The 22,592-nt window shown below is 50.9% G+C and overlaps 1 protein-coding gene across 3 annotated transcripts; it reads left to right on the forward strand.

The window, feature by feature from the left end:
• Positions 1–315: 315 nt before the first annotated feature.
• UBA1 (ubiquitin like modifier activating enzyme 1) lies at positions 316–22,344 on the forward strand. Of its 3 annotated transcripts, none has more exons than XM_055563447.1 (26): positions 316–455; positions 8,169–8,285; positions 8,415–8,473; positions 8,574–8,742; positions 8,831–8,965; positions 9,896–10,002; positions 10,264–10,354; positions 10,462–10,594; positions 11,089–11,186; positions 11,301–11,447; positions 11,579–11,755; positions 11,882–11,986; positions 12,074–12,154; positions 12,502–12,657; positions 14,300–14,465; positions 14,628–14,824; positions 17,115–17,179; positions 17,423–17,618; positions 18,343–18,417; positions 18,537–18,726; positions 19,881–19,969; positions 20,258–20,350; positions 20,479–20,670; positions 21,588–21,689; positions 21,792–21,892; positions 22,013–22,344. In XM_055563447.1, the coding sequence occupies exons 2-26, from the start codon at positions 8,169–8,171 to the stop codon at positions 22,146–22,148; spliced, it is 3,177 nt and encodes a 1,058-aa protein (XP_055419422.1). In that variant the 5' UTR covers positions 316–455; the 3' UTR covers positions 22,149–22,344. The 3 variants fall into 3 exon arrangements, with proteins under 3 accessions (XP_055419422.1, XP_055419419.1, XP_055419421.1); XM_055563444.1 differs by lacking the exon at positions 316–455 and adding an exon at positions 3,504–3,608; XM_055563446.1 differs by lacking the exon at positions 316–455 and adding an exon at positions 3,604–3,734.
• Positions 22,345–22,592: the final 248 nt, after the last annotated feature.

Consider the following 22,592-nt stretch of genomic DNA (forward strand, 5'->3'; position numbering starts at 1 on the left):
CCATCTGTAGGATGAATGTGCCTTTCCATCTGGAGTTTCTTCCATGTTCTGATTCCTTTTCCTACCCACCCCACCCCCCAGAGTACAGCTCCCGGAATTCCACAGCCCAAGTTCACATTTTCCAGTACCCTGGGAGCTCCTGCTCACCACGTGCACCAGGCACCGGCCCAACTGGACTACGACCCCCAGCATGCCTCGCGCGTTCGGGAAGTACCACAACTCATAGGGGTGTCTGGGTCTGACACAGGCTCCAAGAGAGCAGGAGCAGGGGAGGGCTCCCCTCTAGCTTAGCATCTGTGGTACGTCCCAAACCGGGGGCCCTCCAAGGCCCCGCGCTTCCGAGCTCCGCGCAAACTCTGGCTCTTCTTCTACGCCTGAGGTGATTTGCTCTTCCGTTGCCCCGTGGCTTCGGCTCATCTCCAGCAGGAAGGCGAGGCTTCAGCCCGGCACAGGGGGTGAGCTGGATCAAGGTCCCCCCAGTCCCCTGAACAGCATCTGAAGGAGGGAGCTCAATTTCGGGGATCCTCGAAGGGGCATATTTGGGAGCTCTGAGCCCGGTGTGGCATTTAGAGGTGGCTGTTTTTGAGGGGACGCAAGTGGCGTTAGGGACTCCGGGGTGGGACTTTGAAGTCTGTTTTCGGAGCGTCCCTCGGAGGCAGGGTTTATACCCCTTAGATACTGGGTTTAGGGGGATGTTTGGGGCGACCCTTAGGATCCGTGTATGAATACTCTTGTCCGTGAGGTAGGATTTGGTGTGCTTCCCAAGGGGAGAGGCAAAGTTTGAGGTTCCTGAACTCAAGGCGGAATTTGGGGAGGGCTTGATTCAGGAAGGGTCCTGGTGACGGTGGGAACAGGCGGGACCGACGTGGCATGTGGAGGTATCTAATGGCCTTTGTGACCTCTGCTTCTATTATGATGTCTCACCGCGCTTGGGTATTAAAGGCTGAGAGACCGGACACATTGGGGCCCACATGTTGTTTTAGGAGGAGGAGCCCCCAGCCCAGGCTGTAGAAGGGACGCTGGAGCCTAGTGTGCTAGGCTCTTCCGAGGGGACAGAGTGTCACCGGCTTTCCTTTGCCATGGCTTTATTCGCTATGCATGAGGAGATGAGCTGTTGAGGAGGACGATTTTGGCCCTTTTCACACCTGGTTCGTTGGAAGTATCAGCTTGTGAATTATTCACAAGGGAGCGGTTCATTGTGCTTAAGGGGCGTGCTGAAAGGGGCGCCTTGCAGTCTGCCGGGCAAATTTAGATCACACTGATGAAGCGTAAAAAGGTGAGTAGCGGCCGGAGTTTTCTGTGGCTTGTCTAGGGGCATTGTGCATAATTCATGAGGGGCGTAGCTTTTAGGGCTTCGTCGGCACGATCCGCTGTTAGCTTTTCCTTAAGAGGTTTCAGGATTTAAAAGTTTTGCGTCTCACGGAGGGATGAGGCCTGGCGCATTGTTCATTCTTTGCTGCCCGATAATCCCAGGTTATCAACAAAGACTCTAGATTCAAGTTACATCGATCCTTGCCAGCTGTGTGATCTTTGGCAGATCTGTGAACTTGAAAAAATGAGTCTGAGCATAATGGTGATCAGGTTAGTTTGCACTCATTTAGCAGCTTTATTAGACCATTTAATCCCCACAACAACCCTGGGAGGTAGGTTATTATCGTCCCACATTATAGATGAGGAAACTGGGACACCAGGAGGCTAAGTAATTTGCCTAAGGTTACTCACAGTTAGTGAGTGGCTGAGCCAGGATTGAAATCCAGTTAGTCTAGTTCGAGAGTCTGTAGTCTTAAATACCATAATGTCTCTCTCCCACCCACCCAATTCACTGGTACTTCTACTACTACTACTGTTAGTCATATAGCAAGCACCAGTGGCCAGGCACTGTTCTGAGCCCTTTCTACATGTTTATTCATTTAAACTTCATCACAAGGTAGGTTACTATTGTTCTCATTTTATGGGTGGGGATACAGTGGCCCAGAGAAGTGTCTGGTCCCAGGTCACAAAGCTAGTCATCGATGGGTGGAAGTGATTTTTGTGAGGATTTGAGAACTCAGGTCTCCTTTGACCTGAGACCTGAAGGAACTGATTCCCTGCTCTGCATTCCTGAGACAAGTGGCACAACGCATGGAAAGGACTCACCAAAGGAACCACCACATAGCAGGCGATCGGTTAATGTGATCTATTATTATTAAATAGAAATGTAGTGGGTGTTTATCATGTCCCTGGGGCTTTGGTATACAGTTGTGTCTCTGGTGACCTGGTAGTCTGTGCTACCTATTTAACGAACATTGGTGACCTTAGTGCTCTGTTTTATTTTTATTTTTATTTTTTTTCAGTGCTCTGTTTTACAGTGTAAATCTGTAAGGGTGTTTCAAGGCATTATTTTTTAGATAATGCCCCAGATTGGGGGTTTCTCTGGTGTCTGGGTATACCCTCACCCATAACTAATTTTATATCAATACAAAATATTATATTTACATGTTACCTTTACATTAATATATAATACTTTAAAAATGTAACAGTGCTCTGTGCCAGCACTGCTCTGAGTTCATTTCATAGTTTATACTCTCTGGTTTTCATAGTGACATATTTTGCCTTTATGATGTAGGTGGGTTCTACTACTACCCCCGTTTTACGGTTGTAGAAACTGAGGCAACTGCCAAACGCAGGTAGTAAACCTGGATTTGGGTGGACCAAAGCAGCTCTGGTTCACGTGCTTTTAGTTAACGGTGGGGAGGAGGCAGCTCCACTTCCCCCTGGGTTTCCCCTGCGGCTCTGCAGCATCTTTCATTATTCATGAACAGGAAGCGGTGACCATGTTGTCTTGGCTGGAATACCATAATCCTTACTTGCTGGGCGGGGCTGGCTGGAGTATTTCTGGCCATGCAGCCTCATGCATAATTCATGAGTAACTGGGTGGGACCTTTCTTGACCTCTCTGAGTTTCCAGGTTGGGCTGCTGCAGTATCACTATTGATTATTCATGAGCCAGGTGAGAGTGTTTTCTTGTGTTAGCCCTATTTCCCTGTTTACAGGGTATTAGATGCAGCAGTGGGTGGACCTGTCTCTTTTGTCCTTGCCCACCTTATGCATTATTCATGAGATGTGGCCTCAGTCTCCTTGGCTTCCAGGCTGCAGCAAGATTATTCATTATTCATGAGCATTGGGGTGTGGCTTCCATGTTTTAACATTGGCTTTCTGGTGGCGGGGTGTTAGTCAACCAGCCACCCGGCCTCATGCATAATTCACAATCAGGAAGTGTGTCTTTGGTGGCCTTTCTGGGTTTCCATGGTAGCCTGGCTGTAACAATGTATTCATTATTCACGTTTGACGGGCGTGCCCTCTATGTCGTCTTACCTGTTTGCCTAGTTACTGCCAGAGTAGCCAGGAGATGGTGGTATTCCCCTTCGAATGAGTTACAAACGGGGGCCATCATACATAATTCATGAATGGGCGCGGCCTGCGTACATCCGGGTTTCTGGGGGGTGGGGCCCAAGGTTTTGTTCCGGCCTCAGGCTTCGCGGCCGCCATCTTGTGTCGGCGGCGGCTGAGGTGAAGGAGGTGGCAGGAACGAGCAGAACCACTACGACGCGGGAGGAGAAGTCGGCGGCGGTGATTCTAGGCGGCCCAGGCGGCGGGGAGGAGGAGGAGGAGGAGAAGGAGGAGGAGGGTGGCGGCCGGGCTTGTCTTCGGCTCCTAGAGGAGTTGGCGGCGGCGCGACCCGGGGAACCGGCATTGGTAACAAACGGCCTTTCTCAGCGCCTTGCCCGGGGCAGGGGTTTCGGGATTGGATGGTGTTGGGCCGGTGCTGGGCCAAGCTAATGTCGGGGCGAGTGGTGATGACTTGGACGGAGGGATCGTTGAAGAGAAGTCGGGGGTCCATTTTGGGCGGGGCCGATATTCCCCATCTGGGACCAGCCCAGTACCTCGGGCTCCAAAATCTGACCTTAGGCTCAGACCTCCAGAATCTGCTATTAGAGACTCAGCCAGCATTCCTAATCAGGGACCTGGCTCTGTCCTGCATCTTATATGGCAGATCGGAACTTCCCCTAGTCAGCAATGGAGACTTAAACGGGATCGACATTCCTGGTCAAAGCCTTCTACCGGTGTATGTCATTAAAGACCTACCCCCAGAAGCTTTCTTCATTCACCCTTCGTTCCTCAGAATTTGTCCTCGCAGCTTCCAAGAGGGGCCAAACCTCAGGAAGGGTCCATTTGGTTTCATTTAACCTTCTCTAGCATCTTCCTTCAGAACCATCCTCCACACGCATAGGCACACACACACAGTCTGCCCTTAGAGCTTTCAAGGAGTCTAGACCCTGTAAAAGGCTATTTGTGCTTGGCCTCCATGTCAGAGACAACTCCTCCACAAATCAGAGGTCTCCAAACCCACCTTGGCTCTAGCATCTTCCCTCTGAAACCCTTCTGGGCCAGCATTTCTATTCAGAGGTCCACTTCAGCATTCACCTTTAGAGACTGCTTTCTTTCCTAGAATCTGTCCTTAAAGACTTCTTTATTTTAAGAGTGCCTCCTTTTGGCTTGTGGTCCAAGTATTCTCTTTAGAGACTATCCTTTGTGGGCCTCAACATCTCCCCCATCAGACACTCCTAACCCTCAGTATCTTCCCTCAGAGTTTCCCAGGGGACCAGACACCAGGGAGGCATTGCTTGGACACATAATCCTCCATCAGCGATGTCTCTGCCAGCCTCTGCCCTTGCAGACCCTATTGGCTCCTAGCCCCTTGCATCAGAGACTTGCCTCTCAAATCCCACCCTTCACTCAACCTCTGCCTTCAAAAGCCAACCAGGGTTCTAGCTTCTCTCACAGATCGCTTAATGTTGCATCAGGCCTCAGAATCTGCCCTCAGAGCCTTCCAGGATCCCAGCATCTTCATTCAGGGTTTCAGCTTCGTTGGACCCCAACATCATGGTCAGTTGTCCCTTCCCACAACAGGTCCAGTTGTTCTCCATCAGAGTAGAAAACCCCTCCTCAGCACTGACTCTCAGAGCCTCCATGGGCTTCCACATAATTGGTCAGAGAAACCCTGCTTATTGAAATCTTTGGGGCCAGAACTGTCTGGGCTCAACCTCCCCTTTCCATTCCTCAGAGCCGTTGCAGTACCTAGCATGTACCAATCAGAGATCAACACGAGGCCTTGTTGCTCTTTTAGAAATCCCTCCACAACCCCACACTCGGCATCCACCCTTGTAGCCTCCTGGATCTCTGACATCGAGGTCAGAGACACCTTTTCCCCTGCAAGTCCCTGTTAATTTTGGTCAAAGATTTCCCTCTGCCACCAGTGTAGACCCCCTGGGCCCCAGCATTCTCCTCATGGAGAGCACCCCTGCCCCCCAGACCCCATCATCTTCCTGAAACCTCCTGGATGGGAGGATGGGCCCCAGAATCCCCCATCCATTCCCTGTGTAGCCACTGGGGCCTCCAGTGCAATTTTCCTGCCCTTTCCTGAAAGCTCCTTATCCAAAGACCCTGATTTAAGTCTTAACAACCTTGCCCAGTCACACCCTGGCTGTCCACCACACACCACCCCCACCCCCTGCCCCGGACTTGTAACATCCCCTTTCCTGTCTCCCTCTGACCCTCCAGAGGCTCAGGCAACCGCTTCCTGATTCTTCTCTTTTATATTCCTAGGGATTTCTCAGTTAATCCCTCTTAGGAGGCTTGACAGGCCCCAGCATCCTGTGCCCTACCTTCTCCCCATGCTGATGTCTTGACCCTGTGGCTGCTTGCTCTCAAGCCTGCTCCAGGGCTCCTGCCTCACACCGCCTCTGGTTTGGGTGGTAGAGAATGCTCAGGCTTCAAAATCAGCAGTTTGGAGATCTCAGGCAAGCTCTGAAGCTCTCTGAGTCCTGGTTCAGGTTTGCTGAACATTTGGTAGTACGTGTGTCCTAATTAGGGCCTGAGCATGTGCTGAGAGAGAAAAGGTATTGATTTTATACTTGGGGTGGAGGATCTTTAGATCTGCTCTGGGGTTTCTGCCCCAGACCCCTTTCTGCTTGCCCTGAGACTGGCCTGTTCCCAATCTCTGCAATCTCTCAGACCATCTGCTGAAACCTGCTTAGGCCCTCACTGCCAGCACTAGGGATCCCGATGTCAAAGTCTAGATAGCAGAGATCTCTCTGGCCCTGGACCATTTTTAATTTCAGGTGCAGGGAGATGGTGTGTGCTCAACAACCAAATCAATGGCAAGGCAAGGAGATAACTAAGTAATAGAGGTCTCTCTGGAGGTATCTGGGGAGGAGCTTAAGTCGCTGAGTTCTGACCACAGACTTTGACTTTTTTAACCTCCCTAGCAGCCCCTTGAGGGTATTTCCATTTGTCCTTGCTTTGCGGGGGGGAAAAAAATGGGGCTCAAAGGAAATGAGCTCCCTACTCTGTCTCAGGATTTGCCGTGGTCTCCCAACTAACTCGCCAAGCTTCTTCTACCTAGGTTGGTTCTTGGTATTCCCAGCAGTTCAGCTGGGTGCCTTGGACTGTATACAGCCTCCTGCCTCCTGGGTACCCCTCCCTCACCTCTCATCTGTCAGCCATGTGGACTGTGCCCCAAGCTGGGTCCTGACTCTGTTCCCCCAGGAGGCATTTGGCAAACAGTCTAGCACCAGCTGCATGACGCTGGGCAAGTGACTGGAGTTTTCTGAGCCCTTGTTTTCTTATTTGTGGCATAGGTATAAGGTTATTTGGTTTGTGAGCATTGTTAGAACTAGACAAAGCCCCTTACCCAGAGATTGATTGGCAGTAAGCTCCTAGTAGATGTTAGGGTGCTCTTGTCATCTTGCTTAGTGCTAGCATGTGACAAGTGCCAAGGTGGCCTCAGGTACAGTGGGGGTACTTGGTGTGATTGGGTGTCAGAAAAGGCTCAGTGTAGGAGAACAGAGGCTTAGAGGTGCATTGGGGATGAGGGGAAATGATTCAGAGTCCTGTCATCTCCAGCCTCTGGGTCCAGTCACCCCCTTGCTCCAAGATCTCACTTTCACAACAGGCTGCATTATTCTGTCTCTGGGACCTAGTCCTCATGAGCTCAGGTTTTTCCATTTGTCTGGCAAGGACACTCAGCCCTGCCTCGCAGGGTCAGGACCATTGAGTAGATGAAACACCATAAGGTTAGGAAGCAGCCTGGGCTTCCAGGGTCAGCAGGTCCTAGTATGATTCCAGTTTGGCCACTCACTTTGTGGGGACCTCAGTCAAGTGTCCAAAGTCCCTGAGTGGATTTTTTTCTTCCAGTGTGAGCTGGGGGGCGGTCTTACTGATAGTAGTCCAAACCCCACAGAGGTGCCCTGAGGACAAAGTAAGGCATAGCTCATAAAGTGCTTAGTTTGATATTTGGCACAAGGAGGACTCCTAATAAATATTCATTTATCGTTGTTGACCTGTTTAAAGGACTCCACACAGGGACAAGGCTTGGGAAGTGTGTATTTCCTCTTTCTGTCTGCAACTTCTTTTATTGGCTCTGGGTGTTTTCCCCTCCTGGAGCTGGAGGTGGTGGGGAGGGGGTTGGACTTTGTGAAACTCTTTTCTGTGAGCCCCTCTGGGAGCTGAGTTCTTGGCATAATCTTTCCTGCCATCATGCCACCCTGGTGGATGTCCAAGCCACGTTTCCCTCTCTAACCCCGGTCGTTGGGATTAAGGGGGAGGAGAATGGCTCCTTGCTGTTGCTTCCCTCCCTGCTCCATGTCAGGCTCTCTGGTCTGTGTTATATCTCATCACTTCAACTCCATGGGGTAGGTAAGTGGTATTCTCACCTGTGTTTTCCAGGCAAGGGAACCAAGCCCATAAGGGTTAAATGATATCTGTTGAGGAGTGGCAAGGTCTGACCTGAAGCTACATCGTTCCTCTGACTCCCCGACAAGTACATTCTTGTCACTCCTTTCCCCCCACAGGATTGGAGTCTCTCCCTCATTATGCTGGGCTGGGGAGAAAAGCGAATGGCCTGGTGGTCAGCAGCATGGATTGCAAGCCAGACCACCTGGGTTCAGATCTTAGCTCTGACAGCTATGTGACCCTGGGAAAGTCGCCTCACCTCTCTGTACCTGTCTCCTCTTCTGTAAAATGGGGATATTAGCCCTTACATCTTCCCTTTTCCCCCCCAGTCATCACTAACCAGCAGGAACACCCCCGTGCCCCAGGCTCACTTCTGATTTCTTTTATGCTCTCCAGATGTCCAGCTCGCCGCTGTCCAAGAAACGTCGCGTGTCCGGGCCTGATCCAAAGCCGGGTTCTAACTGTTCCCCTGCCCACTCCGTATTGTCCGAAGTGCCCTCGGTGCCAACTAACGTGAGTGTGTTCTTCCTAGAGACTGGCAGGTGGGGTGGTGGGTGGGAACATCTTCTGTGTCCCTGTCCTGTCTGTCCCGTCCCTCCTCCTGCACATCTCCCTGAACCTAGTGTTCCCCTCCATTTCTAGGGAATGGCGAAAAATGTCAGTGACGCAGACATAGATGAAGGCCTTTACTCCCGGCAGCTGTGAGTGGGGCTGAAGTTGGACTGTGAGGTGGGAGGGGGCTCTGAGTGGATAGGGTCAGGAGGGCGTGACTCTGACCTGTGACACCCTCTAACCCGGCAGGTATGTCTTGGGCCATGAGGCAATGAAGCGGCTCCAGACCTCCAGCGTACTGGTATCAGGCCTTCGGGGCCTGGGCGTGGAGATTGCCAAGAACATCATCCTCGGTGGGGTCAAGGCTGTCACCCTGCATGACCAGGGCACTGCCCAGTGGGCCGACCTCTCCTCCCAGGTTCCTCTTTCCATCCCCCTTCTTTGCCAAGGCCCCAGCCCTCTGGGCTACACAGCCAGTTCACTTCTTCCTACACTCTCCTTTGCAGTTCTACCTGCGGGAAGAAGACATAGGAAAAAACCGAGCTGAGGTCTCCCAGCCCCGCCTCGCTGAGCTCAACAGCTATGTGCCTGTCAGTGCCTACACCGGGCCCCTTGTGGAGGACTTTCTCAGTGACTTCCAGGTACCATGGGCCTCCTGCCCAGTTCTCTCAGAGCCCAGCTCTGGTTTATTCTTTTGATAAACATTTAATGGGCTAGCCTGTGAGTCAGGTTTCCCGCTAAGGCTGCAGCAAGGGAATGCGAGCAGGCTTTAGACCCTGGGCCTGCCTCTTTAGGAGGAATATTGTAAGCCAGCAGGCGGGAAGGCATAGTGGTTATGTGCACAGACTGAAGCCAAACTGCCTTGGCACGAGTCTCTCATTGTACTTGCATAACGTCGGGCCGGTAATGGAGTCTCCTGTTCCTGCCTTTGTCTGTCTGCGGACGTGGGAATGGTAGTAATGCTGACTTGATAAAGGTTTTGTGAGGGCTATGGACTAGCAGCTGGTTGTTGGTTAAATAAAAACTCTGGGCCAGAAAGAGGAGTTGTGGGAGCTGAAATTCTGCCCCAGGGTGTCCCAGCGAGCCAGGACACTGCTGCTGAACCCTGCTGTAGCCATGGGAGCTCACCCTGATGGGAATGGGTAGGCATTCAGCAGAGACTCATGGCTGAGCAGGTGTTTTAAGAATTGGGAGCAAGTGGGTGTGGTAGGAGTGAGCTCAGACTTTGGCTAAGGACAAAGTTTTACTTCTGTGTCTCCCAGGGCATGGCAGGGCTGTAAACAGGCAGCAGTGGGTGTTGGCAAATGAAGGAGTCAGCTGTTATCCAGACTCTGTCCTCCCAGTTGCCTCTTTACCTTGCCTGCCATAGTCTAGAGATTCACATTTCCTTTCATTGAGTTTTGCTTGGGCTGAATCTGATACGTGGTAGATACTTTCTGTTTGTGATAGAGAGCTGAACCAGCAAAGCCTTAAGGACCCCGTGAGCCCTCCTACCAGCCCTCCTCTATGATTGCTCCCTTTACCCTTCACCCTGGTGCTGGGCCCTCGCCTGAGCTTCCACCTCTCCACAGGTGGTGGTCCTCACTAACAGCCCCCTGGAGGACCAGCTGCGGGTAGGTGAGTTCTGTCACAGCCATGGCATCAAGCTGGTGGTGGCAGACACCCGGGGCCTGTTCGGGTGAGTACCCCTGCTCTTTTCCACCCCGACCCCTGCCTTGTTCAAGAAAAGACTCCCAAGCTCTGACTGCCCTCAGCCCCCCTTAGGCCTTTGGGTTTTGGATGCTGTGTGTTTACCTTGCCCCACGTAGCATGAGCATAGTCTTGATTCCCAACAGTGATGGGCTGATTTGCTCAGCAAATACTCACTGCATCTTGAGGGACACGTGCAGTCTCAGTGCGCATGGGACTCGGGCATCAGCCCTGTTGCCTCCCTCTACAGGCAGCTCTTCTGTGATTTTGGAGAGGAAATGATCCTCACTGATTCCAATGGGGAGCAGCCGCTCAGTGCTATGGTTTCTATGGTCACCAAGGTGAGGAGGCCAGCCTTGGGTCCTGGCAGGCGGATGGGCGGTCACAGGCCTTCCTGTCTACTCCCAGTACCCTGAGCCTACCTCTGAGGTACTCCTCCTTCAACCAGGACAACCCCGGTGTTGTTACCTGTCTGGATGAGGCCCGACATGGCTTTGAGAGTGGCGACTTCGTCTCCTTTTCGGAAGTACAGGGCATGATTGAACTCAATGGAAGTCAGCCCATGGAAATCAAAGTTCTGGGTGAGCTAGGGCCAGGGGGGAACCAGGGAACATAGGAGGCGTTTCCCTGGGCTCTGCGTGAGGGGAGACACATCCTGGGTATTTGGGATGAACCAAAGGTAGAGTCTCCTAAGGTCTACCCAGCAGGGTGTGGGAGAGAAGTGCTGTCTTGTGTTTGAGCTGTTCGTAGAATAGGCCCCTGATGTCTGCACTGAGGGGAGGCGAGGTCTCTGGTGTTTGAACAAAGATCAGAGGATCCACTTGTGTCTGAGCTGATTCAGACAGGGAACAGAGAACGTCTTCCATTGTAGACTTGGGGTCAGAGACATGGGGTCCCATGGGTGCTGGGTCTGGGGTAGAGGGGAGATGGTTTCTGAAGTTCGAGTAGAACTCAGGATGGAGAGGAGATTACTCCTGATGTCCGACTGGGTCAGGAATGGATTTTCCCTCATCTCGTAGGTGGTTGTAGGTTTTAGGGAGAGTGGGTATCCTGACAATTTCCCTGTCTACCCTAGGTCCTTACACCTTTAGCATCTGTGACACCTCCAACTTCTCTGACTACATCCGCGGAGGCATCGTCAGCCAGGTCAAAGTACCCAAGAAGATCAGCTTTGTGAGTGTGAGGGGCGGTGGGCTGTGTGGGATGTGGGGGCTGGGGCTGGGTATCTCACGGTTCTCAATTCTTCTCTTCTGATTTTTTTTTTTTCTGATGCCCCTCTTCCCACAGAAATCCTTGCCAGCCTCCCTAGCAGAGCCTGACTTTGTGATGACAGACTTCGCCAAGTATTCCCGCCCTGCCCAGCTACACATTGGCTTCCAGGCCCTGCACCATTTCTGTGCTCAGCATGGCCGGTCCCCTCGGCCCCACAATGAGGTGCGTGAGGGTGAGCCAAGCCAGGGCAGATGACCTTGGCACTGCAGGCCCATTCTGCTCCTCTGCCTATACCTCTCGCCCCCGACACAGTGACCTAACAGGCGTGCTCTTGGTTCCTTTGGCCCCACTAGGAGGATGCAGCAGAGCTGGTGACCATAGCCCAGGCTGTGAACGCTCGATCCCTGCCCGCAATGCAGCAGGGCAGCCTGGATGAGGACCTCATCCGGAAGCTAGCATATGTGGCTGCTGGGGACCTGGCTCCCATAAATGCCTTCATTGGGGGCCTTGCTGCCCAGGAGGTCATGAAGGTCAGCATAGGTGGAAAAGGGCAGGGTTGGGGTAGGCCAGGCGCCTCCCTGCCTCTATCACTTGTCCCATCTGCATGAGGCCCCAGGTAAGCACTGACTACTTCCCCTCTCCTGTCCATTCTCCAGGCTTGCTCTGGGAAGTTTATGCCCATCATGCAGTGGCTGTACTTTGATGCCCTTGAGTGTCTCCCTGAGGACAAAGAGGCCCTCACGGAGGACAAGTGCCTCCCGGTATGTGAGTAGGGCCCTGGGGGAGGTGACATAGGTGGCATTTCTGGTGAGGCTTCTCTCTGACCTTTCTCCCTTTGCATTCCTCAGCGCCAGAACCGTTATGATGGGCAGGTGGCTGTATTTGGCTCAGACCTGCAGGAGAGGTTGGGCAAGCAGAAGTACTTCCTGGTGAGTGAACCGCTGGGACACCTGCTTCCTTCATATCCCCTGGCTACCTGTTATGGGGTCTCTTGCCACCTGAGGGAGTGTCTTTTGGTTCTTGTATCTGTATCACATGACTTGTGCCTTTTTTTTTTTATCTTGGGAAAGCCTAGAATGTCCTTCTGTTTCCCCCATCTGTGCCCCCACCCTCAGATGACTAGGTTATTTTCACAGTCGTGGCACTTAAAGATGTGGCACTAGACACCCCTCTTGCTGTCTTCTGGGGAGTGAGAGTACAGAGTGATGAGTGACTTCACGCTGACCTGCATCACCCTGACTCAGACACTCTGTGTCTTTTCTTGGTTGTCTTCTAGGTGGGTGCAGGGGCCATTGGCTGTGAACTGCTCAAGAACTTTGCCATGATTGGGCTGGGCTGTGCAGAAGATGGAGAAATTGTTGTCACAGACATGGACACCATTGAGAAGTCAAATTTGAACAGACAGTTTCTGTTCCGGCCCTGGGATGTCACTGTGAGTGTGATGGGGGGTGGAGGTGGTACTTTGTCATCTTGTTTTCCTCTTGTCTTTTGTTCCCATTCTTCCTAGAAAGGGGGCTTTACTGCCTTTTTCTTTCCTTCAGCTCTTGCTCAGTTTCTGTCACTCGTTCAATGAACGCTGAGTACCCTTCCATTGAATCCACCGTTTTTCATCTTCTGTTTTCTTTTCCCTTGACCTCTTATGAATGCTGGTTGGGACAGTGTGTTGGGGGTCCCAAGTTCAGTGATTCACTAGGGGGACTCACAGGACTCAGCATATAGTCATACTCAGGGCTGTGATTTCTTCCAGTGAAAGAATGCATAACAAAATCAGCAAAGAGAAGTTGGCTCATGGGGTGAAGTCTGGGGGAGACCAGGCACAAGTTTCCAAGACTCTCTCCCAGTGGAGTTGCACAGGACACCTGTAATTCCCCTAGTTGCGAGTTGCAACAACACATGTGAAATGTTGCCAGTCAGGGAAGCTTGTAAGAGACCTAGTACCTAAGGATTTTACGGTGGGCTGGTCATGTAGGTGCCCTCTTCTGGGAACATCCCCAAATTCCAGACTCCTAGAAGGAGAGCAGGAGTTTGGCCTAAACCATAGGGTTTGCATAAGCAGCCTAGGCACAGTGAGCAGCCTTTACCAGGTAGAGAATGGCAAGAACTCTCTTGAAATCCAGGTTTCCAGACTGCAGCCAAGGCCCAAACTGGCCAGGAGGCCTCTCCTAGGAGAGCACTTGTGCTAGGTTCACTGTTCTCTGCACAGATAGGAGCTAGATTATACGGGGATCTAGCTAGTAAGCCTTGTGTGGGGAACAGCATCATTGCCTGGCCAGGATCGACTCCCCTTTTGTTCATTCATTTATTCACCAAATAGTTATCCAGGTAGGTGCTCTTGTAGGTACTTGCAGTACACCAAGGAAACAAAGATTTGGTGGGGTGGGGACAGAATAAAGAATAAACACAGTACAATAATAAAGTTTATACTCAGCGTTCTTGGTAAGTGCTGTACAGAGGAAAGAGCAACAGCAAGATGAGGGAAGTGGGCAGGCCAGGGAGATCAGTTTGCAATTTTGATATGTGGAAGTGCTCATCTCTGCCAACTTGGAGGGCATGAGGAAGTAGAGTTCCTCAACCACTCAGGCCAAGATCCTGAGGTGGGAGGGGAGTAGGAGATAAGCTGGAGGAAATGGGGACCAAGTCATCTTACCTTCATTGGAGGTAGGAGCAAGGGAGGGTTTTCAGCAGAGGAAGGATATGGCCTGACTCGAACTTCTTGTCTGTATGCTAAGATTGTTTTGTTTGGGGGAAATGTTCCCCAGCCTAGGTGCCATTACCTGAAAGAACAGTGGATGTTGGGTAGGCAGAAGGACAGAAGGCTGGCCTGTTGTCTCCAATCTTTGCCTGTCCACTGCTTCCCTTTCCACCGAACCCCTGGCATATCTGTCCCTGCCCTAGCCCTGTGGTACTGCCATGAACTGTCTCCTGCCAAACCAGAGGGCTTCCTGAACTCAGGGCCTAGTTCTTCACAGCATTAAATATGTCAACCTTCAGGAGGACAGCTCTGTAGGGGTTCTCTGGCTACACACATGAATAACTGAGTTTTGTTCCCCCATTCCCACTCTCACCTCCCCTAGAAATTAAAGTCTGACACAGCTGCTGCAGCTGTGCGCCAAATGAATCCTCATATCCGAGTGACAAGCCACCAGAACCGTGTAGGTCCTGACACTGAGCGCATCTATGATGATGATTTCTTCCAAAACCTGGATGGTGTAACCAATGCCCTGGATAATGTGGATGCCCGTGAGTTTGGAGGCGGGTGAGGAGGTCAGGGGCCAAGTTGCCAAGTTACGTGTATGCGTGCGCACGTGTGTGTGTGTGTGTGTATGTTTTGGAGGTGTCTGTCTTCCTGCCTCCTAGTGTTCCGTCTTGCCACTCACGTTATGTTGTGACCCCACCCCCCAGGCATGTACATGGACCGCCGCTGCGTGTACTACCGTAAGCCACTGCTGGAGTCGGGCACACTGGGCACCAAGGGCAACGTGCAGGTGGTGATCCCCTTCCTAACAGAATCTTACAGCTCCAGCCAGGACCCGCCTGAAAAGTCCATCCCCATCTGCACACTGAAGAACTTCCCCAATGCCATCGAGCACACCCTGCAGGTGATCAGCATTGGTGGGAGAGAGCAGGGAACAGGCACCCTGGCCTCATGGCTACCGACCCCTCTGCTTTTTCTCTAAACCTATCTCTCTTACTTCCCATCTTGTAGCCTAGATTGCTAGAATGATCCATTTCTTTTTCTGTCTTTTTTTGGGGAAATTTTCAACATTTAGGGCTTCCCTGATAGATCAGTTGGTAAAGAATTCACCTGCAATGCAGGAGACCCTGGTTCGATTCCTGGGTCAAGAAGATCCACTGGAGAAGGGATAGGCTACCCACTCCAGTATTCTTGGGCTTTCCTTGTGGTTCAGCTGGTAAAGAATCTGCCTGCAATGCGGGAGACCTGGGTTCTATTCCCTGGGTTGGGAAGATCCCCTGGAGAAGGGAAAGGCTACCCACTCCAGTATTCTGTCCTGGAGAATTCCATGGACTGTATAGATTGCAGCGTATATTTCTAGAATGATCCATTTATTTCTCTCTTTTGGGAAAATTTTCAACATTTAGACAAAATACAAAGAATAGTATGAGGAACACTCAAATACTCTTAGATTTAACATTTGTTAATGTTTTGCCACATTGTCTTAGATCCATGTGTACTGCAGACATCACAATGCTTCACTCCCTGTACTTCTTCAAAGGGAGGCTATATTCCCACACAACAGGGTCTCAACCTCAGCAGTGGTGACAGTTGGGGCCCAATATTTCTTTGTCATGGGGGCATCCTAAGCACCATAGGATGTTTAGCACAATTCCTTGCTTCTATCCACGAGATGCCAATGGCACCCCCTTCTGTTTGTGACAACTAAAAATGTCTTCAGACATTGCCAGGTGTCCCCTGGGGGCAGAATCACTCCCAGGTGAGAACTGCCACATCTAGCCAAAACACCACCTTCATGTTGAACACCGTTAGTGGTAATTCTTACTGTCTCTCCTGGTTACTTATTTGTCTCTAACAGTCCATATTCATGTGTCCACTGCTATTGCTCCAAATGGGTTTAACAGCTGGTTTTCCAGGATGATTTTGTTGGTATGATGCATAAATATATATAATACACAGCAGTGCACATATTATCTGCCTGGAGGTTTTTACAAAATGAACATATCTAGGTTATCCAGCATCTATGCCTCAAATCAGAACCTGAGGATAACCATTGTGCTATCAGATGATTCTTACTGCAGTCTTTGAAAGCAGACCATTCAGAATGTTTAGTTGAAGTATGGGGTATGGGAACAAAATAGGGAGAGGAAAAAAAAAAGTTTCCTCCATCACTTTCCCTTCCCCCTCTGCAGTTCCAGGCTGGGTGTGTTTATGTTTGTGCACCTGCCACAGTGTCACTAGGCCTTGAGTGACCTTGGACTTAGCTTCTCTGTCTCATGAAATGGAGTTGACAGTGGTGCGTACCTCATAGGGTTGCTGTAAAGCACTTAGCATTCACTATGTATCTGGTGCTATTTTAAATAAACTGTAAATGTATACATACATGCAACCCCTGAGGTACTTAGGACTGTTAGAGTATCTATTTGGGAAAGAAGGCAATGGCACCCCACTGCAGTACTCTTGCCTGGAAAATCCCATGGATGGAGGAGCCTGGTAGGCTGCAGTCCATGGGGTCGCTAAGAGTCAGACATGACTGAGCGACTTCCCTTTCACTTTTCACTTTCATGCATTGGAGAAGGAAATGGCAACCCACTCCAGTGTTCTCGCCTGGAGAATCCCAGGGATGGGGGAGCCTGGTGGGCTGCCGTCTATGGGGTCACACAGAGTCAGACATGACTGAAGTGACTTAGCAGCAGCAGCACCACAGGGTTAAGTGTATTCCTGAAGTCACAAAGTTAGATACTATGTAACAGCTGGATTTGAACCTAGATCTCACATCTGTGTCCTCCAAACCCCCTCAGAGGGAAGAACCTCTGTCCAGTTTGCTGCTGAATCTTCAGGGCCTGTATAGAAATTATTTTGGGGTTTGGTCTGAATTTTCTTTTAATTTTTAAATTTTAAAATATACATAACTGAACCTTTTTTTTCTTTATTGAGGCATGACATATTTCAAGTAAGGTATACAGATCTTAATTTTTTTTTCACACATTCACTAGTGTAACCACTGTCCAGGTCAAGTTCATTGGTTTTTCAGTTGAGGTGTTAGGGGGTCCAGGAGTGGGGAAGTTTGGGGGGCTTACCTTCTCCCAGAGCAGCTATGTTCTTCCCATTGGATTTGTTCACTGATGGTGTTTCTAACGCTTCCAGAAGTCCGTTTTGTCCACCATTGCCCCCTGTAATCTGTTTGTCTGTAGTGGGCTAGAGATGAGTTCGAAGGCCTCTTCAAGCAGCCGGCAGAAAACGTCAACCAATACCTCACGTAAGTAACCAAATGTCCCCTCAGCCCACCCCCTGCCTGCCAGTCAAGGCATCCTGGCTGCTTTCCTCATTGCTGTGACACCCAGCACAGGCACACTTCTCAAATGAATCTGTGAATGAGGCTTGGGCCTCATTCCATTGGCGGTCAGGATTAGCTTTCTCTGGAGAAAGTGAGGTTGCCCTGGAGCCCACTCCTGAGGCCGCTGTGTAATCCTGCCCCTTTGACTCCCCCAATTCCTGATAGAGACCCCAAGTTTGTGGAGCGGACCTTGCGTCTGGCGGGCACTCAACCCCTGGAGGTGCTGGAGGCCGTGCAGCGCAGTCTTGTGCTGCAGCGGCCACAGACCTGGGCTGACTGTGTGACCTGGGCCTGCCACCACTGGCACACGCAGTACTCGAACAACATCCGGCAGCTGCTACACAACTTCCCTCCTGATCAGGTAACGCCCACTTGCCAGGTCCACTTGGCAGAATGCGTTTTTTCCATAATGGGAGCCTGCTGTGAGTTCTCTGGCTCCTCCTGGGGATTTTTCCAGCTGTGGCACATGCCCCAAGGTGTGGGGAGTCTCAGAAAAATGATTAAACTTGACCTATTTTTGCCATCCCCTTTCCTTCTAGCAAGAGACTTTCATTTTTGTTTCCCTTACCTGTGAGGTGGGCTGACTCATCCACCTCCTAGGACTGTAGCGATCATAGAGGAGAAATCTTGGAGTTAAGAGCTCAGGAAATCAGTGGGGGTTCAACTCCAAGCACCATTTGCACTTGGGCAAGTCACATAGCTTCTCTCTGTACTTCAGTTTCCTTGTCAGTAAAGTAGAGGTGGTAATAATTACCTCATGAGGGTTCTTGTGAGGATTTCTTGGTATTTGTTAATATTAACTCAGGACAGTACCTGGCAGGTCATAAGAGTTTGTTAAGCTGTGTCTTGCACAGAGTGAGTGCCAGGAGTTCTTTCAGCAACACCCCTAGTTCACCCTGGCATCAGAACTTCCATTCACAGGACCCTTACAGTCTGGGTTGTTCATGATTGACTCCATCGCCTGCCATGCGTGCCCAGCCAGGGCTAGTGAATAGGGCATACCCAAGGCCCAGGTGAGAAGTTAGGATTGCTGGAGAGGCTCCAGTTTTAGATCCTGCTCCTCAAAAATCTCTCCACTTCTTTAGCTCACAAGCTCAGGAGCTCCATTCTGGTCTGGGCCCAAACGCTGTCCACACCCACTCATCTTTGATGTCAGCAATGTAAGTCTCCTCCTTGGGGTCTCCTAGGGTCAAGTGGAGAGTGGGTGGGAGGGAAGGAGGCCGAGACTCCCCAGGTGAGGGCAGACGTGCTCACCCTTCTGGGCCCTGCCTTCTCCCAGCCCCTCCATCTGGACTACGTGATAGCTGCTGCCAACCTGTTCGCCCAGACCTACGGGCTGACAGGCTCTCAGGACCGAGCTGCTGTGGCCACACTCCTACAGTCTGTGCAGGTCCCCGAGTTCACCCCCAAGTCTGGAGTCAAGATCCATGTCTCTGACCAGGAGCTGCAGAGCGCCAATGCCTCTGTGGGTGAGGATGTTTGGCCCCTCTGCCAGGAGTTACTGCCCCACTGGTCCTCTGCCCAGTGCAGCCTCCTCACCAGTTCTCTGCCCCGGCACTGCTGTGCAACCCTGTCCTGAGACTTCCTTCTTGATCTGTTTATCCGGAGGGTGTGATTTCCACCAGTGGTCTTGCTCCTTTGGTATCTGCCCCCATCTTCTCACCCCCATGTTCCTCCGTGTGTGTCTTCACCGTGATATTACCCTCCACATAGTTTTCCTCATCCCCCTCCTATTTTCACCCCAGTTCCCCATCTCTCTCCCCCAGCTCATGCTCTCTATCGGGTGAAGGGCCAAACAGTTGACTCTATTAGGCCACATTAGTGTCCGCAGCTAATGCTTTCTGCAGTTGAAGCCCAAAAGCAGCCATACACGATGAATGAATGTGGCTGTTTTTATTTTCTCCCATGTCTCCCATCTTCTTCCCAAATATCTACCCCTCATGTTCCTCTCTCTATATTTTTTCTACTTCTGCATTTCACGCATATTTCCTTCATCTTTTTCCTCATATACATGCACACGTATTTGTATATGTATAAAACACACACAAGGTACATGTAAAATGTGTATAAACATTGTGTGTGCGTGTATGTACATGTAGACACAGTGTATGTAGAGTATATGTAGGGTGTATACAGTCTTCTCACCTATCTCACTCTCTATATATGCCCCTATTCTCTACTTTTTTGTATCTTCTGTCCTCCCATCTTAACCACATCTGCATATTTCTCCAAACTTCCTCTCTGTATATCTTCCCCTGCCCTTTTCCCCTGTATCTTCCATGTCTCCCCACCTCTCTGCATCATTCTCCCTGAGATCTACTGCTCTCCCATTCTTATCTGTCCATCCCCACTTTCTCCTTATGTCTTTGTTTCGGTTCTTTAGTCTCTAGAGATACCTCTCTTACCTCTCTTGATATTCCACACTGCACCCCTCCCGCCCCAATCTTCTTCAGGTTTGTACTCTGTTGTCCTGCACTGTTTCTTGCCATTGTCCCTCGTCTCTCCCAGGATGTCTTTCCTTTTCAAATCCTTTGTCTCCCTAAACACCTTTTGCCCCACTTGTTACTACCTCAGACCCTGGCCTTGGGTCTAAAGCGTTGATGGTGTCCCTCTCTCCCTGCAGATGACAGCCGTCTGGAAGAGCTCAAGGCCACACTGCCCAGTCCCGAAAAGCTCCCTGGGTTCAAGATGTACCCTATCGACTTTGAGAAGGTGCTGGGTGGGGGCCCCAGCAGGCAGTGGGGATGGGATAAGCATAGGTGGGCTGGACAGAACAGGCTTCTGGGGATCGGGAGGCAGCCCCAGGCCTTTGTGGGATTGGATCATGGGCCTGCTAGGCGACCCTGAATGAATAGATGTTCCCAGCCATGCCTTTGTGATCTGAGAGCCCAGCAGGTAATTGCAGTGGATACTTGTTCCCCTAGAAGCCAGGAATCCTCTTCCTCTAATTCTCTCCTATTGTCTGCCCACCCTCCTCCCTTAACCTCTCACTCCTAAAAGGATGATGACACCAACTTCCATATGGATTTCATCGTGGCTGCATCCAACCTCCGGGCAGAGAACTATGACATTCCCCCTGCAGACCGGCACAAGGTGAGGCAAACCCAGACCCAACGTTCCACCCCCTCCCAGGCTGGATTTGCCCACATTTCATCCCTTCTTTAGACTCAGCGTCTTCTACTCTTAACTTCCACCTTCCTTGATCCTTTGCTGCCTCACAGAGCAAGCTGATTGCAGGAAAGATCATCCCAGCCATTGCCACAACCACAGCAGCCGTGGTTGGCCTTGTGTGTTTAGAGCTGTACAAGGTGGTGCAGGGGCACCGACAGCTCAACTCCTACAAGAATGGTTTCCTTAACTTGGCCCTGCCCTTTTTTGGCTTCTCCGAGCCCCTCGCAGCACCTCGTCACCAGGTGAGGGTCTACATTGGGAAGTGGGTTTGTGGGTGGGATGTTTGTCTGTAGAGCTGGCTCTAGTTTGCTTCATAGCCTGTCACCAGGAGAGGGTTTCTGTCAATGTGTACCTCTTTCCTTCGTGTACACCTTTGTTCATTTATTCACTTACCATGTTTTTTTTAAGTACCTTCTATGTGTTAAGTAGGTGTCTGATTCTGACTGTGGAAGCCCTCAGAAAAGATAATTGAATATTAGATTATGATTAAAACTGCACAAAAGTAGCACCCAACATTTATTGAGTGCTTTCTATGCTCAGTGCTTTTACTTGCTTCATTCATTTATGCACTCAAATATTTATTGAGCACCTACTGTGTGCTAGGTACTCTTATAGGTGCTAAGGTTATATTCCTGAAATAGAGTAATACAGTAAACAATATTAGAACCTCCAAAAAAGAATAAGATAAGGAGAACTTGGGAATACCAGGGGGAAAGGGGATGGCTCTAGAATTTTAAATGTGGGATAGTCAGGAATGGCCTTAAGGAGAAGATGACATGTGAGTCCAGACTTGGAGGAGGTGAAAAGACAGGCCAGGCCTTGCCAGAAAGGCATTCCAGAGAGAGGGACCAGTGTCTGCAAGGGTACTGAGGTAGGAGTGTGCCTGGCCTGTATGAAGAAGAAGTCATTAGAGCAGAAGGTGGGAGAGGATGAGGGGATAGGAAATGAGCGGAAGAGAATAGGATTCCATGATGTAAGGCCTTGTCTCAATTATCATAAGGGTTTCACTGCTTACTCAAGGCCAGACGAAAGCCACAAGAACATTTTGGACAAAAGAGGCTTGTGGTCTGACTTAGCATGTCTTCATGAGTGAGGGGGAGACTGATGGCGTTTGGTGCCCTGATGGCCCCCATGCCAAAGACTGCTACTTTTCCCACAGTACTATAACCAAGAGTGGACGTTGTGGGATCGCTTTGAGGTACAGGGTTTGCAGCCTAACGGTGAGGAGATGACCCTCAAACAGTTCCTCGACTACTTCAAGGTGAGAGCCCTTTCTGACTCTCACCCCACCTGGGGGTGGCATGTGCAGGTGACTGACTGGCCTGTCCACCCCTGTGACTCTGCTGTCCTCCCCTTCTTCCAGACAGAACATAAGTTGGAGATCACTATGCTGTCCCAGGGCGTGTCTATGCTCTACTCTTTCTTCATGCCAGCCGCCAAGCTCAAGGAACGATTGGATCAGCCGTGAGTTGGGTGGTGGGGAGCCTCAACTTGCAGCTGTCCCACTGCTGCTCACTGCCCCCAGCTACCTGCCTCTTCTCACTTACCTTTTGCCTTCCTGACCCTCTGCTCCCTTGTCCCCAGGATGACCGAGATTGTAAGCCGTGTGTCGAAACGAAAGCTTGGCCGCCATGTACGAGCTCTGGTGCTAGAGCTGTGCTGTAACGATGAGAGCGGCGAGGATGTTGAGGTCCCCTATGTACGATACACCATCCGCTGATCCGTGTCTTCTCCTGTAGACTGACCCCAGACCCCCTCTCCAGATCCCTTCCATCCCAGGTCTCCCATTTGACCTCTGGCAGTGGCCCAGCTAGCCAGGCTTGGTGTTCTCCTCCTCATCCCCCTACCTGAACAACTCTTGCCGCTGCTTTCTACCTTGTTCAGAACCTGACTCCTAATAAAGAATTGTTAACCCAGATGTGGCATACCCTGATGGTTCCAGGGAAAGAAGGGACTTCCTGGAGCTGTGTAGTTGATGATGTAATCCAAAGGGCTCAGCCTCATCCCCAGCTGCCAGCATCCCAGGCAGAGAAAATGTGGGAATTGCCATGTCTTCCCCCCTGTCCTTCCTGCTTAGGAAGAAGTGGCAGCATGGATGAAGCCATAGAGAGCAGTTATCTAGGTCTCTGTGACTTCACTAGAGCTGGGTTCAAATTAGCCTTCT

This window comes from Bubalus kerabau, chromosome X (genome assembly GCF_029407905.1).
Source record: "Bubalus kerabau isolate K-KA32 ecotype Philippines breed swamp buffalo chromosome X, PCC_UOA_SB_1v2, whole genome shotgun sequence".
Lineage (NCBI taxonomy): Eukaryota > Metazoa > Chordata > Mammalia > Artiodactyla > Bovidae > Bubalus > Bubalus kerabau.